General features: G+C 42.5%; 1 protein-coding gene across 2 annotated transcripts in view; it reads right to left on the bottom strand.

The window, feature by feature from the left end:
- LOC129821015 (protein dopey-2-like) overlaps positions 1–19,033 on the bottom strand; it is a 47,152-nt gene extending 28,119 nt beyond the window's left edge. For both annotated transcript variants that reach the window (XM_055878214.1, XM_055878215.1), the window contains exons 1-6: positions 18,802–19,033; positions 5,043–5,215; positions 3,225–3,406; positions 2,888–3,058; positions 2,111–2,300; positions 1,907–2,005 (exon numbers count right to left, since the gene is read on the bottom strand). In XM_055878214.1, the coding sequence (XP_055734189.1) occupies positions 1,907–2,005; positions 2,111–2,300; positions 2,888–3,058; positions 3,225–3,406; positions 5,043–5,204 (804 nt within the window). In that variant the 5' untranslated portion in view covers positions 5,205–5,215; positions 18,802–19,033. The remainder of the gene's footprint in view (positions 1–1,906; positions 2,006–2,110; positions 2,301–2,887; positions 3,059–3,224; positions 3,407–5,042; positions 5,216–18,801) is intronic.
- Positions 19,034–19,335: the final 302 nt, after the last annotated feature.

Raw genomic sequence — 19,335 nt, 5'->3', positions numbered from 1 at the left:
ACATACTGCTTTACGCATATCATACAGTGGCAAGAAAAAGTATGCATAGATTTCTGCATAGATGTCATAAAATGTGATCTGATCTTCATCTAAGTCACAACAACAGACAAACACAGTCTGCTTAAACTAATAACACACAAACAATTATACGTTTTCATGTATTTATTGAACAGACTGTGTAAACATTTACAGTGCAGGGTGGGAAAAGTATGTGAACCCTTGGATTTAATACCTGGTTGACCCTTCTTTGGCAGCAATAACCTCAACCAAACATTTTCTGTAGTTGCGGATCAGACCTGCACAATGGTCAGGAGGAATTTTGGACCATTCCTCTTTACAAAACTGTATCAGTTCAGCAATATTCTTGGGATGTCTAGTGTGAACCAGTCTTTTGATGTCATGCGCCACAGCATCTCAAATCGGTTTGAGGTCAGGAATCTGATTGGGCCACTCCAGAAGGTATATTTTCTTCTGTTGAAGCCATTCTGTTGTTGATTTACTTATGTGTTTTTTGTCGTTGTTCTGTTGCATCACCCAACTTCTGTTGAGCTTCAATTGGTGGACAGATCGCCTAACATTCTCCGGCAAAATGTCTTGATAAACTTGGGAATTAATTTTTCCGTCGATGATAGCAAGCTGTCCAGGCCCCGAGGCAGCAAAGCAGCCCTAAACCATGATGCTCCCTCCACAATACTTTATAGTGGGGATGAGGTTTTGATGTTGGTGTGCTGTGCCTTTTTTTCTCCACACATAGTATTGTGTGTTCCTTCTAAACAACTCAACTTTATTTTTTTTTGGACAGCAATGGCATCTTCCGTGGTGTCCTCCCATGAACACCATTCTTGTTTAGTGTTTTACGTATCGTAGACTCATCAACAGAGATGTTAGCATGTTCCAGAGATGTACAGTATATCACAAAAGTGAGTACACCCCTCACATTTTTGTAAATATTTGAGTATATCTTTTCATGTGACAACACTGAAGAAATGACACTTTGCTACAATGTAAAGTAGTGAGTGTACAGCTTGTATAACAGTGTAAATTTGCTGTCCCCTCAAAATAACTCAACACACAGCCATTAATGTCTAAACCGCTGGCAACAAAAGTGAGTACACCCCTAAGTGGAAATGTCCAAATTGTGCTGCAATCATCTTCGCAGGACGGCCACTCCTAGGGAGAGTTGCAACAGTGCTGAACTTTCCCCATTTATAGACAATTTGTCTTACCGTGGACTGATTGAACATCAAGGCTTTTAGAGATACTTTAGTAACCCTTTCCTGCAAGTCAAAAATTCTTAATTTTAGGTCTTTTGAGATCTCTTTTCTTCAAGGCATGGTTCACATCAGGCAATGCTTCTTGTGAATAGCAAACTCAAATTGTGTGAGTGTTTTTTTATAGGGCAGGGCAGCTCTAACCAACGTTTCCAATCTCGTCTCATTGATTGGACTCATCGTTAGCTGACTCCAATTAGCTTTTGGAGAAGTCATTAGCCTAGGGGTTCACATACTTTTTCCAACCTACACTGTGAAAGTTTAAATTATGTATTCAATATAGACAAGAAAAATACAATAATTTGTGTGTTATTAGTTGAAGCACACCATGTTTGTCTATTGGTGTGACAGATGAAGATCAGATCAAATTTGATGACCAATTTATGCAGAAATCTAGGTAATTCCAAAGGGTTCACAAACTTTTTCTTGACACTGTATGTATATACTGTATTCTATTCTACTGTATTTAGTCAATACCACTCCGACATTGCTTGTCCAAATATTTATATATTTCTTAATTCCATTATTTTACTTTTAGATTTGTGTATTGTTGTGAATTGTTAGATACTACTTCATTGTAGGAGCTAGGCACAAAAGCATTTCGCTACATAAAATGTGATTTTAACATTACTTACCAGGCAGGTGGCCAAGGAGAAGAAGAAGAGCAGGATCTCCAGCATGTTCCTCTGCACCAGAACATTAGAGTCCTGCAGAGACAGACATAGCGCCTTCACCTGGGAGACACAGACAGACAGACAGACAGACAGACAGGTTATACAACATATCCAACATGGCCAACACAACCCTACACTCGCTCACACTAACACACAATAACTCACCACCAGGCGGTTGTCATAGCCCAGCATGCGTGTTTGCTGGTGCGGGGGGGTTAAGCGGTCAAAGTGTGTGACGATGAAGAGAGAGGCGGGCAGCCGGACTAGAGGGCTGATCAACACACTGCCCCACAGAGCCCCATAGAACACCTGCTGGCCCACCAACATAGACAGTCTCAGTAGCAACGCATCCGTCCTGGAGAGAGGGGAGAGGGGGAAGAGGATTAGTAATACCATGCAACTATATATGCAAAAGAAAATACAATGAGTGTACAAAACATTAGGAACACCTAATATTAAGTCGCACCCCCTTTTTCCCTCAGAACAGCCTCAATTCATCAAGGCATGGATTCTACAAGGTGTCGAAAGCGTTCCACAGGGATGCTGGCCCATGTTGACTCCAATGCTTCCCACAGTTGTGTCAAGTTGGCTGTATGTCCTTTGGTGGGGGTCCATTCTTGATACACACGGGAAACTGTTGATCGTGGAAAACCCAGCAGTGTTGCAGATCTCAAACTGGTGCACCTGGCAACTATTATTATACCCCGTTCAAAGGCACTTAAATCTTTTGTCTTGCCCATTCATCCTTAATGGCACACATACACAATCCATGTCTCAATTGTGTCAAGGCTTTCCCCTTCATCTACACTGATTAAAGTGGAATTAACAAGTGACATCAATAAGGGATCATAGCTTTCACCTGGTCAGTCTGTCATGTTTTGTACACTCAGTGTATTTTGCAATATATATTGCAATTTTGCAGGTGTGTGTGCGCGCACATACCTGTCATAAACCTCAGCCCCCTCCTCCAGGCCAGGCAGTAGTCCAGTGATGAAGGCCTGTAGGCTGGGCAGTAGGGCCCTCTGTAGAGGGAGGTAGTAGCGCTCATACAGCGTCAACAGGGCTGGCTTCACTGCCATTGCAGCATGGCCCAGCAACGGGAACAGCCCCGAGCTAACACACACACAAAGATAGAGATCAATACAACACATTAACTCACACATCAGTACAGGATAACACACAATCCATTAACACATGGACAATAGGCCTACAACATCTCAGGACAGACAGACAATACAGACGGACGGACACATCCTATGGGTTCGCATGAGTCCTACACCTGTAGATGAAGAGGTCCTTGGCCAACCATTTGGTGCCGATGATCTTGAAGATGACCTCATAGGTCTCCAGGGCCTTGATGTGCACTCCGCTGGGCAGGGCCGGGTGCAGACACTGGGCCAGACGCTTCCCAATGATTAGCCTCTTGGGCAGCAGGGAGTAGCGCAGGTTACTCTGCAGGGCCTGGGGAGGGAGGATTAGAGAGAGGGAGAGCAGTGATGAAGGGGGGTAACTACCTGGTACCAAATGGTGCTTGTGGTGGTAGTTAGTGGTGTGTGTTGTAATGAATACCAAAGAAATAAGCAATTATTGTATATCTAATATGTAATTTGTCAGGGCTATTGACAAAAAAAAAAGAGGTCATGCAGTATTGACACTGTCAACATAACCAAATAGATGAGCAGGAACTGAAAGTGTTGCTTTGTTTACATGACAGATTAAAGTGGCCTGAAGGGATCCTCACTCATTCTCACATAGCCCCTAGACACACACAGATCAACACACACTGGCATTCTACCATAACACTCTGAAGCAAACATCCTTCTTGCTAAATGGGTCACAAGCAGTGACCTACTAGTGTCCAAAGTCCCCTTGGGTGGAGCAAGAGACAGAGTTAGGCCATGTATTCTGGGCTACTGCAGTAGCACAGTTTAACGAGCAATGTTAAACTGAGTGCCTGCAAAAGCAATCAATGCACTCTGTATGATAGGTCAATGAGAGTGAATAATGTGTTGTCTTCTAACAGCTTTAATAGTTAGAAGCAAATACATTATCAAGTAAAAGGTATAGACTATCATCCTCTCCATTGAATGATTGTGGGCTAAGTGAATGAACACTGATGTAGGCTTATTTTCTGAAACTCGATTGATAGATTGGGAATGTTTTTCCATCTCATAGCGGATGCCATTCTCACGGTCCACTGATCTTGGAGCCAGATCCAGACAGAATCAGACGCAACCATGGCAACACCAGCAGGACGGACAAGTGACTGCAGGTAGTGACTGGGCCCAGAGCCAGAAAGCCACTCAAACACAGAAAGTACAATACACTGACCAAGAGCCCAATAACTTGGCTAACTCGTCAATGCTAAAGAATAAGCAGTTAGCTTCTACTCTGTAAGGACATGAATACACTCAGAAAATGCCACCATTGATTTGGTCAGTCACTCTCAATCAGATATCAGTCTAGTGACGTACAGGTGTGTCAATCTAAATAACATAATACAAAAGTCTCCATCAAAATCAGTCAGTTTAAGCTGGAGATATCTATGGCGGCCTTCCACATCTGTGGTTTGGCCATCAAACTCGATGGAAATATGAGATTCTCACGAACACGATGGTGGTCTCTACGACCCCCTCAAGCCCCAAGGGAGTCGTCAGAAGTCAGTACTGACAATGTGCCAACTTTTGTTTGTGGAAAGGGGAGATTCTCATGAACACGATGGTGTTCTTCGTTTTGCTCTAAGACACCTACAAGTGTTGCGGGACTCGTCTGAAGGTAAGCGACAGCGGTAAAAAAAATATAATAATAATAATGGTATGGAGGTAGTTTTGTGCCTACCCAAAAAAAGGGGTTAAATATGTGTTAAAAAAACTAAAATATTTATAGGACAGACACTTCAAACCCTTATTCCTTATGAATCATTTTTGGACTTTTTTGTGTGCAAATTTTGGTCTGCCTGGTGACATCACATTCATGAGCTTGGGTCCCAGGAAAACACTGAAGTTCTCATTTTGGTCCCAGGCTGAAAAAGTTTAAGAACCCCTGGTCTAGAGTGGCTTCATGTCTGAATATATTGTACCAGCCATGTCAACCGTACCTTGTTGAGTTTACCCAGAGAGGAGATGAGGTCGGCCCATTCACTGGATGACTCAAAGTTCCGCAGGGCCTTCTCGATGACTGCCGCGTAACTACGGTAACGGTAGTCATTCTGCAGCTCCTGCTCCTCGGGATCCATAATGCCCGACTCACGTCCCAGCATGCTCAGCGTGTCTGAGGAAAGGGGGAGGAGAACGGGAAACAGAGAGGAGAGGGGGCGACAGAACAGATATTTGTTGTCAGACATTAATCCCTACATCAGGGTCATGTCCACTAGGCTCAAATTGGAAGAAAACAGAGTGGAAAGTGGAGCCTGGTAATAACCTACATGTACCTGAAATTGAATTGTTTTGATACGGTGTCCCCTAATGAACACAACACAGATTTCTGTTTGTAACATTGAGATATGTTGCAGAGGAATTTCTCCTGCAAACGCAAATTGATATGGTCACAGTGACACATGCGGTCACACACACGCACACACACAGGAATCACAATGAGCTCATTCAGGGTCTGCTCTGTGCTGGTCTGCCTGACCTGGCTTGAATTCTGAAAATAGTCTAACAGACAACTGGAATTTAGGACACAGGGCGACGGATTCCTGTTGAACACATCTACACATGCTCCCAGAGGAACAAACATCAGTGCCCCTATTCACAAAGTGTCTCAGAGTAGAAGTGCTGATCTAGGATGAGTTTTGCCTTTTAAAGACAGAATCCGCAGTAGGGGGAAACATCGCCACTTGCAGCCACACCATCGTTGTTATTGTTTTTGTTGCCGAGCTGAGGAGCATCGAGCAGAATGGTAAAAAAATAATATCCAGTACATATTGTTCTCTTCTATCACACGTGGCTGTTTCACCATTATGGATCAATAAGATGGGAGCACTCTCACTCAGATGATTTGTCACATGCGTAGAATACAACAGGTGTAGACCTTACAGTGAAATCCTTACTTACAAGCCCTTAACCAATGCAGTTAAGAAAAATCTGTGTTAAGTAAAAAATAAGAAATAAAAAAGTAACAAGTAATTAAAGAGCAGCAGTAAAATAACAATAGCGAGGGTATATACAGTGGGTTCCGATACAGAGTCAATGTGCGGGGGACCGGTTAGTCGAGGTAATATGTACATGTAGGTAGAGTGCGGTAGCAGAGAGAACCGTCTATGACTTGGGTGGCTGGAGTCCTTGTCAATTTTTAGGGCATTCCTCTGACACCGCCTGGTATAGAGGTCCTGGATGGCAAGAAGCTTGGCCCCAGTGATGTACTGGGCTGCACGCACTACCCTCTGTAGTGCCTTGCGGTCGGAGGCTGAGCAGTTGTCGTACCAGGCAGTGATGCAACCAGTCAGGATGCTCTCGATGTTGCAGCTGTAGAACCTTTTGAGGATCTGAGGACCAATGCCAAATCGTTTTAGTTTCCTGAGGGGCAATAGGCGTTGTCGTGCCCTCTTCACGACTGTCTTGGCGTTTGAACCATTCTAGTTTGTTGGTGATGTTGACACCAAGGAACTTGAAGCTCTCAACCTGCTCCACTACAGCCCTGTCATGAGAATGGGGGCGTGCTCGGTTCTCCTTTTGCTGTAGTCCACAATCATCTCCTTTGTCTTGATCACGTTGAGGGAGAGGTTGTTATCCTGGCACCACACGGTCAGGTCTCCGACCTCCTCCCTATAGGCTGTCTCGTTGTTGTCAGTGATCAGGCCTACCACTGTTGTGTCATCAACAAACTTAATGATGGTGTTGGAGTCATGCCTGGCCATGCAGTCATGAGTAAACAGGGAGTACAAGAGGGGACTGAGCACGCACCCAAGGGGCCCCCATGTTGAGGATCAGTGTGGCGGATGTGTTGTTACCTACCCTTACCACCTGGGGGCAGCCTGTCAGGAAGTCCAGGATCCAGTTGCAGAGGGAGGTTTTAATCCCAGGGTCCTTAGCTTAGTGATGAGCTTTGAGGGCACTATGGTGTTGAACACTGAGCTGTAGTCAATGAATGGCATTCTCACATAGGTGTTCCTTTTGTCCAGGTGGGCCATGGCAGTGCGGAGTGCAAAAGAGATTGCATCATCTTTTGATCTGTTGGGGTGGTATGCAAATTGGAGTGGGTCTAGGGTTTCTGTGATAATGGTGTTGATGTGGGCCATGACCAGCCTTTCAAAGCACTTCATGGCTACAGATGTGAGTGCTACGAGTCGGTAGTCATTTAGGAAGGTTACCTTAGCGTTCTTGGGCAGAGGGACTATGGTAGTCTGCTTGAAACATGTTGGTATTACAGACTCAGACAGGTTGAAAATGTCAGTGGAGATATTTGCCAGTTGGTCAGTGCATGCTCAGAATACACGTCCTGGTAATCCGTCTGGCCCTGCAGCCTTGTGAATGTTGACCTGTTTAAAAGTATTAATCACACCAGCTACAGAGAGCGTGATAACAGTCGTCCGGAACAGCTGATGCTCTAATGCATGTTTCAGTGTTACTTGCTTCAAAGCGAGTATAGAAGTAATTTAGCTCCTTTGGTAGGCTTGTGTCACTGGGCAGCTCACGGATGTGCTTCCCTTTGTAGTCTGCAATAGTTTGCAAGCCCTGCCACATCCAACGAGCGTTGGAGCCGGTGTTGTACAATTCGATCTTAGTCCTGTATTGATGCTTTGCCTGTTTGATGGTTCGTCGGAGGGCATAGCGGGATTTCTTATAAGCTCCTTGAAAGCGGAAGCTCTACCCTTTAGCCCAGTGCGGATGTTACCTGTAATCCATGGCTTCTGGTTGGGGTATATACGTACTAGAGGTCGACCGATTAATTGGAATGGACGATTAATTAGGGCCGATTTCAAGTTTTCATAACAATCGGTAATCGTCATTTTTGGACACCGATTATGGCCGATTACATTGCACTCCACGAGGAGACTGCGTGGCAGGCTGACTGCGTGGCAGGCTGACTACCTGTTACGTGAGTGCAGCAAGGAGCCAAGGAAGTTGCTAGCTAGCATTAAACTTATCTTATAAAAAACAATCAATCTTAACATAAATCACTAATTAACTACACATGGTTGATGATATTACTTGTTTATCTAGCTTGTCCTGCGTTGCATATAATCGATGTGATGCCTGTTAATTTATCATCGAATCACAGCCTACTTCGCCAAACGGGTGATGATTTAGCAAGCGCATTTGTGAAAAAAGCACTGTCGCTGCACCAATGTGTACCTAACCATAAACATCAACGCCTTTCTTAAAATCAATACACAAGTATATATTTTTAAACCTGCATATTTAGTTAATTTTGCATGCTAACATAGATTCTATAGATTCTCTTTTTTTCTACCATGTTATTGACTTGTTTATTGTTTACTCCATGTGTAACTCTGTGTTGTTGTCTGTTCACACTGCTATGCTTTATCTTGGCCAGGTCGCAGTTGCAAATGAGAACTTGTTCTCAACTAGCCTACCTGGTTAAATAAAGGTGAAATAAAATAAATAAATAAAAAACATCAATTTCTTTTAACTAGGGAAATTGTGTCACTTCTCTTGCGTTCTGTGCAAGCAGAGTCAGGGTATATGCAGCAGTTTGGGCCGCCTGGCTTATTGCGAACTGTGTGAAGACCATTTCTTCCTAACAAAGACCGTAATTAATTTGCCAGAATTGTACATAATTATGACATAACATTGAAGGTTGTGCAATGTAACAGCAATATTTAGACTTAGGGATGCCACCTGTTAGATAAAATACGGAACGGTTCCGTATTTCACTGAAAGAATAAACGTTTTATTTTCGAAAAGATAGTTTCCGGATTTGACCATATTAATGACCTAAGGCTCGTATTTCTGTGTGTTATTATATTGTAATTAAGTCTATGATTTGATATTTGATAGAGCAGTCTGAGCGATGGTAGGCAGCAGCAGGCTCGTAAGCATTCATTCAAACAGCACTTTCCTGCATTTGCCAGCAGCTCTTCGCTGTGCTTCAAGCATTGTGCTGTTTATGACTTCAAGAGATTAGGCTGGCAATACTATAGTGCCTATAAGAACATCCAATAGTCAGAGGTATATGAAATACAAATAGTATAGAGAGAAATAGTCCGATAATTCCTATAATAACTACAACCTAAAACGTCTTACCTGGGAATATTGAAGACTCATGTTAAAAGGAACCACCAACTTTCATATGTTCTCATGTTCTGAGCAAGTAACTTAAACGTTAGCTTTTTTTACATGGCAAATATTGCACTTTTACTTTCTTCTCCAACACTTTGTTTTTGCATTATTTAAACCAAGTTGAACATGTTTCATTATTTATTTGAGACTAAATTGATTTTATTGATGTATTATATTAAGTTAAAATAAAAGTGTTCATTCAGTATTGTTGTAAATGTCATTATTACAAATATATATAAAAATTGGCCGATTAATCGGTATCGGCTTTTTTTTGGTCCTCCAATAAATCGGTATCGGCTTTTTTTTGGTCCTCCAATAAATCGGTATCGGCGTTGAAAAAAATCATAAATCGGTATCGGCGTTGAAAAAAATCATAAATCGGTCAACCTCTAGTAAGTACAGTCACTGTGGGGACGATGTCATCGATGCACTTATTGATGAAGACAGTGACTGATGTGGTGTACTCCTCAATGCCATCGGAAGAATCCCAGAACATATGCCAGTCTGTGCTAGCAAAACAGTCTTGTAGCTTATCATCTGACAACTTTTTTATTGACTGAGTCACTGGTGCTTCCTGCTTTAGTTTTTGCTTGTAAGCAGGAATCAGGAGGATAGAATTATGGTCAGATTTGCCAAATGGAGAGTGAGGGAAAGCTTTGTGCGCATCTGTGTGTGGAGTAAAGGTGGTCTAGAGTTTTTTCCCCCTCTTGTTGCACATTTAACATGCTGGTAGAAATTAGGTAAAACGGATTTAAGTTACCCTGCATTAAAGTCCCCGGCCACTAGGAGCACCGCCTCTGGATGAGCGTTTCCTGTTTGCTTATGGCCATATACAGCTCATTGAGTGCGGTCTTAGTGCCATAATCAGTTTGTGGTGGTAAATAGACAGCAACGAAGAATATAGATGAAAACTATTTTGGTAAATAGTGTGGTCCACAGCTTATCATGAGAAACTCTGTCTCAGGTGAGCAAAACCTTGAGACTTCCTTAGATATCGTGCACCAGCTGTTGTTTACAAATATACATAGACCGCCACCCCTTGTCTTATCAGAGGCTACTGTTCTATCCTGCCGATACAGTGTATAACCCGCTAGCTGTATGTTATTCATGTCGTCGTTCAGCAATGACTCGGTGAAACATAAGATATGTTTCATCGAGTCCAAGTACTGGCCCAAGTAACGCACACATTAGGTTGCTGTGACAACCAATGGGATGACAAGAGTCATTTGAAAGATTTGAAATGGAGACAATACTAGATATGCAATAAACTATTTTATTTAGCTCTGAAAATAATTATCACTGACATAAGGTTTAACTGTATATGTTCAATGGCTCTCCTGCCAGAGGAAAGGTTGTTTAGTGAGTGTGTGTGTGTCTGTACACACAGTCTGTAAAAGTAATAGAGCAGAGAGACATGGAGCAGAGAGAGAGAGGAGAGAGAGAGTAACAAAAACATGGAGAGAAGGAGAAAGAGAAAGAGGAAGAGAAAGAGAGAGACTAACATATGGTGAGAGAGAGGGCAGGATTAGAGCAACAGAGACATCTGGACTCACTGTGGGAGAGAGAGGCTTTAACTAACATAGGCAAGCCTGCACAACACACGCTTGTCAACACACACCAGACACAAACAATATTATGCGTAGAAACACAGGCTTTCCCTGGCTGTTTCGTTAAAGACGTGAGGAGTCTCATTCTGGTCACTCCAGGACAGTACTCTAGAAGGTCAGTTTCTCTCTGGAAATAATTTCTCCATTAACAGAACAACACTGAGGAAGTAATATAAAACTTAATCCCTTAATCCATGGAAACAGGAGAGAACATGGTGCTGCTGAGCAACACTAACATGGCAGCCACTAACCAAGTCAGAGTACATGTCAATGACAATGCCTTGATCACACCTACAGTGTAATTGCGCAAAATGGTACGCAGCATCATCTGGATGTGTGTGCATCAAAAGGTCAACATTCACCTTCTGCTACCGTTTCTGTCAAGCTGTCTATGCATACAGTTTGACGCATTTGTTCGATAAATCCAACGTATGCGCCACACAGAACGCACTGCAACTGCCTCTGCAATGCAATGCTGCAAGGCAACAACGCAGCGTTCCATTGAAAATGAATGTACTTTTGGTGTACCACAATGCAATGACGCTGTCGGTGTAATCGAGGCGTGATACTGATATACTGGTCACCTGCCTACCCATAACCCCCTGCTCACATCCCAAGCTCAGGCGTCATGTCCCTCCCCTCTATATGTGTAATAGCCTAGCCCTCTGTGTCTCTTTGTGTCTGTGTGTTTGAGGCTGTGTGTGGATGGTGAGATCACAGTACGTTCAACCAGCTGATTAAATAGGGCCATCTCTAATGTTCTAGCTAGGGGCTGCTTGCTTGTTTGTGAGACATCCCTATAATTCTTTATCGGTTTGTCTCCTCTACAACATTGATGTCTGTCAGTGTGTTGAAATCCTGGAAACAAGCTGAGCAGACACACTCGGATTGATTTCTGTTTCTATACATTTATCTCAGACAAGCTTAGGGATTTGTAGACAATTTTTAATGGGAACTTAAGCCCGGGAATTTGGGGAATTTTGCTTAAAAATAATTGTAAAACGTTTCCTTATAACAGTGAACCGTTTATGTGGGATACACATAAGGCAATTCTAGGTCTTGTGGCATATTTTGGTTAAACTATCCCCAATTCAGTGGAATTGAAACCCTCTGCATGCACAGTGCATTCTTCCATCACATGTACAGCTGATTCTCAAGACCTTGAACACTAATGAGATGCTATTGAGCCCACACTACTACACTGTCTGAGCCAAGGACTACATGCTTTCTGGTAAGTTTTGATTACAATACTGGGTGGGGTGAAAATATTTGTGACATACATGATTTTTTGTTAACTAGTGAATAGTAGCCTATAGCAAAGTGTGTTTAAATAATTTATAACTTGTTAACAAGTTATTTTTTGCTACCATGTGGGTTTTAACTTGCTTGAGCGTGCTAACTGAGAAGTGTTAATTTACCTGTTTCCATACATGTTTCATTTTTAAACATTTATCTTACAAATGAGTTATTTAATCTAACTGCTAAACTATTTATCTATACATGGAATTGTATTTGGGTTTTTTTTTTACACATTTTTTCCTAATCTTTACAGGAAAATGCCACGGGTACTATCTGATTTGTAGAGACATTTCACTGCAGCTAATATAAAAGGAAAAGCTGTGTACATTTGCAAATACTGTGCTAAATCATATGTGAAGAATGCAACAAAGATTCAGAATCATCTGGCCAAGTGCATAAAGTTCCCTCAGTGCTCACAACAAGCAACCTCTGATAAAAGTCCCCCTACTTTTATTCGAAGTGAAAATTATGAATCAGACACATTATCGATAGCAACAGCTCATGGTCCTCTTGGAATCAAAAGTTTTTTGAGTCAATGGAGGAACGTAGTCAGAGAAATGCTATGAATGTCTTGCTCGTGCTGTGTATGCAACTGGTTCACCTCTGATGCTCACAGGCAATGTGTATAGGATTTCTGAATATTCTTTTCCCAGCTTACACCCCTCCAACCAGACATACTTTATCTACTAATTTGCTGGATGCAGAGTTCAACAGAGTTCAAGTGAAGGTCAAGCAAATCATAGAGAAAGCAGACTGTATTGCTATCATCTCTGATGGGTGGTCGAATGTTCGTGGGCAAGGAATAATTAACTACATCATCTCCACCCCTCAACCAGTATTCTACAAGAGCACAGACACAAGGAACAACAGACACACCGGTCTCTACATTGCAGATAAGCTAAAGGCAGTCATCAGTGACCTTGGACCACAGAAGGTATTTGCATTGGTGACAGACAATGCTGCGAACATGAAGGCTGCTTGGTCTAAAGTAGAGGAGTCCTACCCTCACATCACACCCATTGGCTGTGCTGCTCATGCATTGAATCTGCTCCTCAAGGTCATTATGGAACTGAAAACAATGGGTACACTCTACAAGAGAGCCAAGGAAATGGTAAGGTATGTGAAGGGTCATCAAGTTACAGCAGCAATCTACGTCACCAAGCAAAGTGAGAAAAATAAGAGCACCACATTGAAGCTGCCCAGCAACACCCGTTGAGGTGGTGTTGTCATCATGTTTGACAGTCTTCTGGAGGGGAAGGAGTCTCTCCAAGAAATGGCCATATCACAGTCTGCCGATATGGACAGCCCCATCAAGAGGATCCTCCTGGATGATGTATTTTGGGAGAGAGTGGTAAGCAGTCTGAAACTCCTGAAACCTATAGCAGTAGCCATTGCACGGAATGAGGGAGACAATGCCATCTTGTCTGATGTTTAAGAGAAGAAATCCATACTGCCCTGCCCACTTCACTGTTGCACCAAGCAAAGAAAACTGCAGTTCTGAAATAAATCAAAAAGCGTGAAGACTTCTGCCTAAAGCCCATACACGCCGCAGCGTACATGTTGGACCCCAAGTATGCTGGCAAGAGCATCCTGTCTGGTGCAGAGATCAACAAGGCCTATGGTGTCATCACTATCGTGTCCTGCCACCTTGGCCTGGATGAGGGCAAGGTTCTTGGCAGTCTGGCGAAGTACACTTCCAAGCAAGGGTTTTGGGAAGGAGATGCAATATGGCAGTCATGCCAACCCATCTCATCAGCCACCTGGTGAAAGGGACTTTGTGGATCTGAAGCTCTTTCCCCTGTTGCATCCATCATCCTCCAAATCCCACCAACACCAGCCGTCTCAGTGTGCAACTGGTCCTTGTTTGGGAACACACACACCAAAGCACGCAACAGGCTGACCAATACAAGGGTTGAAAAATTGGTGGCCATCCGGGCAAATTTGAGGCTTTTTGAGCCTGACAACGAGCCATCCTCAATAAGGTTGGAAAGTGACAGTTAAGATGAGGCCTCAGAGTCTGATGTTCAAGAGGTGGACATTGAGGAGGTCCAGGGAGAAGACATGGAAGCCTGAGAGGAAGACAACCAAAGCTTTAGTTTCTAGACTATCATTTTATGTATGTTGAAAACGTTTTTGGGAGATGAGATGGATCATTCAATATTTCCTTTCTTTTGTTGTTAAGTGAAATAATCCCAGGTGAAGAGTCAACTCATTTAATTAAAGTGCAATTCGTAATCAGTTTTATCAATATATATTGGAAGGATTTAAATAATTAGCAATTATGTCTACTTATGATAAAAGGTTTATGTTTCTGTTTCCATACGATATGGTAAATATATCCAATGCAAAAAACATCAACATTTTAATGGTATTAATATACATTTGCATATATTTCCGTGAATTCCCATATATTCCCCACAGAAAGTTTCCACCTCTGAATATTCCCCAAAATGTGTAACCCTACGTACCATATGAGCTAAATTACTTCTATGCTTGCTTCGAAGCAAGTAACACTGAAACATGCATGAGAGCATCAGTTGTTCCGGACGACTGTGTGATCACGCTCTCCGCAGCCGATGTGAGTAAGACCTTTAAACAGGTCAACATTCACAAGGCCGCAGGGCCAGACGGATTACCAAGACATGTATTCCGAGCATGTGCTGACCAACTGGCAAGTGTCTTCACTTACATTTTCAACCTTTCCCGGTCTGAGTCTGTAATACCAACATGTTTCAAGCAGATCACCATAGTCCCTGTGCCCAAGAACACTAAGGTAACCTGCCTAAATGACTACCGACCCGTAGCACTCACATCTGTAGCCATGAAGTGCTTTGAAAGGCTGGTCATGGCTCACATGCACACCATTATCCCAGAAACCCTAGACACACTTCAATTTGCCATCCAGGACCTCCCCAGGTCGTTGCTGCAAATGAGAACGTGTTCTCAGTCAACTTACCTGGTAAAATAACGGTAAAATAAAATAAAATAAAAAATAACAGGTGGTGTCAGAGGAAGGCCCTAAAAATTGTCAAAGAGTCCAGCCACCCAAGTCATAGACGGTTCTCTCTGCTACCACATGGCAAGCGGTACAGGAGCACCAAGTGTAGGTCCAAGAGGCTTCTAAACAGCTTCTACCCCCAAGCCATAAGACTCCTTCCTGAACATCTAATCAAATGGCTACCCAGACTAAAACGATTACCTGTTTCGTTAAAGACACTGCCACATGTGCGGAGTCTCATTCTGGTCACTCCAGGACAGTAGTAGGTCAGCTTCCCTTTGGAAATAATTCCTTCAATAACAGAACAACAGTGAGGAAGCACTATAAAACTAAATCCCTTGATCCATGGTAACAGGTGAGAACATTGTGCTGCTGAGCAACACTAACATGGCAGCCACTAACCAAGTCAGAATAAGTGTCAATGACAAAGTACTCTGTCTGGGTTATACCTGGCACCTGCCTACCTATAACCCCCCTGATCACATCCCAAACTCTGACCTCATGTCCCCCCCATCTATATGTGTAATAGCCTAGCTCTCTGTGTCTCTTCGTGTCTGTGTGTTAAAGGCTGTGTGTGGATGGTGAGATCACAGTACGCTCAACCAGTTGATTAATTAGGGCAATCTCAGGTCAACATCTCTAATTGACAGGAGTTAGCTAGGTGCTGCTTGCTTGTTTGTTAGCCATCCCCATAATTCTCTATCTGTGTCTCCTCGACAACATTGATCGTTAGTGTGTTGAAATCGTGGAAACAAGCTGGACACACACACATGGATTGATTTCTGTCTCTGTATCTGTTTCTCTCTATACCTTAATCTCAGACAAGCTCATTGATTTGGAGACAGAATGGACAAAGAGACAGATGGGAATCAGAGTAGGAAAAAAGAGAGACTGAGATAACTATAGGGAGCAGAATTATATCACTGAGGGGAATCCAAGCTGATGAGTAAGCAGTGGGGTTGACAGACTTACATCACTTCCTCTTCGTCTCCTAGCCGACCATGTCTAACACACTCAGCCACTAAATCCTGCAAATCACTGCCAAACTCAATGCATTACACAGATGAATTGCAATTTACTGCTGTGGTACACACATACAAAGCAGTAATTACAGTATGAATGTGACAGTATGACTGTGACTACCTCATAAAGCTGGTTGAGAGAATGCCAAGAGTGTGCAATGCTATCATCAAGGCAAAGGGTGGCTACTTTGAATAATCTCAAATATAAAATATATTTTGATTTGTTTAACACTTTTTTGGTTACTACATGATTCCATATGTGTTATTTAATAGTGTAGATGTCTTTCGCTATTATTCTACAATGTAGAAAATAGTAAAAATAAAGAAAAACCCTGGAATGAGTAGGTGTGTCCAAACTTTTGACTGGTACTGTACATATAGATTGCATTTGGATTACTGTTACGTTCTTGATTTCTTTGTTGTACTTTTTATTTATTTCTATTTATTTTACATTTTAATTATTTGTGTACTTGTTTGACATTTTACTGCATTGTTAGGCACTAGTAACATAAGCATTTCACTGCACCCGCTATAACATCTTCTAAACTGTGTACCCGACCAATAAACTTTGATTTGAGAGACACACACACAAAACACAGTAATATCAGTATGACTGTGAACTGATTGACTAGCCTAGTCTGTCTAGCTCTGGACAGAAAATATGTGAATGGACCATTCTCTCAAACAGCACTAGCCATTAGAACTACCTTTAATAGAGATCCTGTATCAGAACCTCTACTTTAAAAAGGTTCGGTCAGTACTTTGCCTTTAAGACAAAACTTACTGAAAAGGCTAGTCTCAGAACAGTTGCTGACGCATCCACAGATCTAGTCAGATTCTCTCTTCTTACCTTTCTGTCTCTCTTCCAACTTCTGCTAATGTTGTAAGTTCTCTCCTGACAAACAAGTAGGTTGGCAATGTGAACAGGTCAGGTTAGGTGCAGAAATACAGGCGGATTTGCATATAAGACAACCTCAAGCCTGTCAAGTGATCTACTAACCCTATGCAAACATCACTGTGTGGATACACAAATATCTTTCAAACATATTTAAACATATTATTTTCCTGGAATTTTATCGAATCACAAAATGTCTGTTTGAATTCAAACAAGGAAATGTTAATATTTAGGCCTGGAGCTACATCGTGTAAATACTCAAATACATTGTAGTTTATCCTAAAGTTGAACTTCAACACAGAATAAAGCCTGGAGCAGCCCGTCAAGCACTCATTCTCCGTCTCATGAACATGCTGATAGGGAGCAGCGAGCACTCCAGTAAGCCTGCAACGTTTGCTCCTGAAGGGGAGGGGGGAGACTGTGTGTTTAGAGGGTGGACTCACAAAGAGCAAAGAGATATTCGTTAGCAGATTATGAAACTGACTGTAATATAGCCTTATTGCATATGACTATGCCTTGTGAGACTTCTAATATGAATTGGACAGGCCAGAACTGCTAGGATGGGACAGACACTGCTGTTAAAGACTCAGTCATGGCAGAGCTCAGTCACGGCAGAGCCTCTGAATGTGACTCTATAGACCAGACAGCATTATGTAAGATGACATGGCTATGGAGAGTGAGAAAACAAATCAGGGATTTCCGTCTGTGTGTGTGAGTGAGAGTGAGCGAGAAGAGGATTTCATCCAATCAGATGTTATTGGCAATGCATTAGGCAAGCTCCTGCTCCTCCAGCTAAATACTGTCTGTCTCTCGCTCAGCATCTTTGACAAGATCTAAAGGACCCGGAACTCTAATGACATCATCATCCACTTGCTCTAATTAAAATAGCTCCTCAAATTCCACCACTTCCTCATCTTTCCTGCGGTGTTTATTTTTTGTTTGTTTATTTCGATGCCCATTAGATTTTGCAGAAGCAGCAGCTACTCTTCCTGGGGTCCACAAAAAAACATGACAAGTAACAAAGCACTGATACACTAAGATAAGGACAGTCACAGAAATGTAAAATACAACAAAACACTAAAAATAAGTATTAGAATGTGTCCCCTTACAGTCCCCGCCATTCCATGAGATGTTGTTTAATCCGATTTTTAAAGGTCATTTTGCTGTTTGCTTGAGTAATTGGAGATGAAAGGGAGTTCCATGGATGGCTCTGTATAATACTGTGCGTTGCAGTGAATTCGTTTTGGACTTGGGGACTGGGAAGAGACCCTAGTGGCATATATATGGGTGTCTAAATTGAATGTTATTTGATCATGCAGACAATCTGGAACTTTCATCACAGTATTATTTCTCATAAAAACTAGAAGCAGTTAATCTCTCATCAACCCTCAACCAGGAAAGACTGGCATGCATGTTGTTGATGAAGCAGTGTAAAGCAACAATTTTAAAATAACTGAAATTGGATGTTTGTTGATTTTGCAGAGAAAAGGTAGGTCTTATAGCGTTGCCCACTCAGTCCATACAGTTGATTATGACAGCGGGTTTCAATCGCCACAAGACATGGCCCAAACTACCACGGTACATCATGTCCCTGTTGACCAACGAGTCAAATGAATGTATAGTAGACTACAATGCACCATATTTACATCATATTGCTTCACAACAGGAAAACGTGAACTAGGGAGAAAACAGCTCATTAAAATGGGACATTTTTTGATTTCAACGTGCTATCACGTGGTGCGGTAAACAATAAAACACAAGGTGCATAATACTTGTTAATCAATGACTCACCAACTGCAAAACAAGCTCCGGTTTGAGCTCTCAAATTTCCCTCAAACCCGGCAAAACGGTGACGGTTAACGGGTCTGGATGTAGCGTCCGGTCTGCTTGGAGAAACCGCCAACCAACCGTTCTGTCTAGAGTGCGTTTCCCATTCCCCAAATGTGTCTTGGGCAGATCCTGCTAAACGCAAAGGGGTGGCATCCCCAAACTCAGCTGATTCAATGCACTCGAGCGGAGCTAGGAGAGTGCACTTCCTGCTCTTAGGGAAAGGGGGATGAATAGCTACGACCGCTTAGGAGCAGTATTTATCTTCACAAGCTATAAAAGCCCCTCACAAGGTCACTTAAACGTCTTCATGAATAAACGAGTCAGCAGTGGTGGTAAACCTGTTTCTTGCATTCAGTTTTCAAATCTGAAAGTATTATTCTCTCTTGTCTCACTGCCACCCCCGGCTTTGGTACATTCCGGGATGTGCGATGTTTACAAACCTCTCGAGTCACTGTCAGGTATTGGTCAAAGCTGGGGCGAAGAGGACTGACAAAA

The sequence above is a fragment of the Salvelinus fontinalis genome, chromosome 23 (assembly GCF_029448725.1).
Source record: "Salvelinus fontinalis isolate EN_2023a chromosome 23, ASM2944872v1, whole genome shotgun sequence".
Taxonomy (NCBI): Eukaryota; Metazoa; Chordata; class Actinopteri; order Salmoniformes; family Salmonidae; genus Salvelinus; species Salvelinus fontinalis.
Note: the sequence above shows the minus strand (reverse complement) of the source record. Positions and strands in the feature narration are given on the sequence as shown.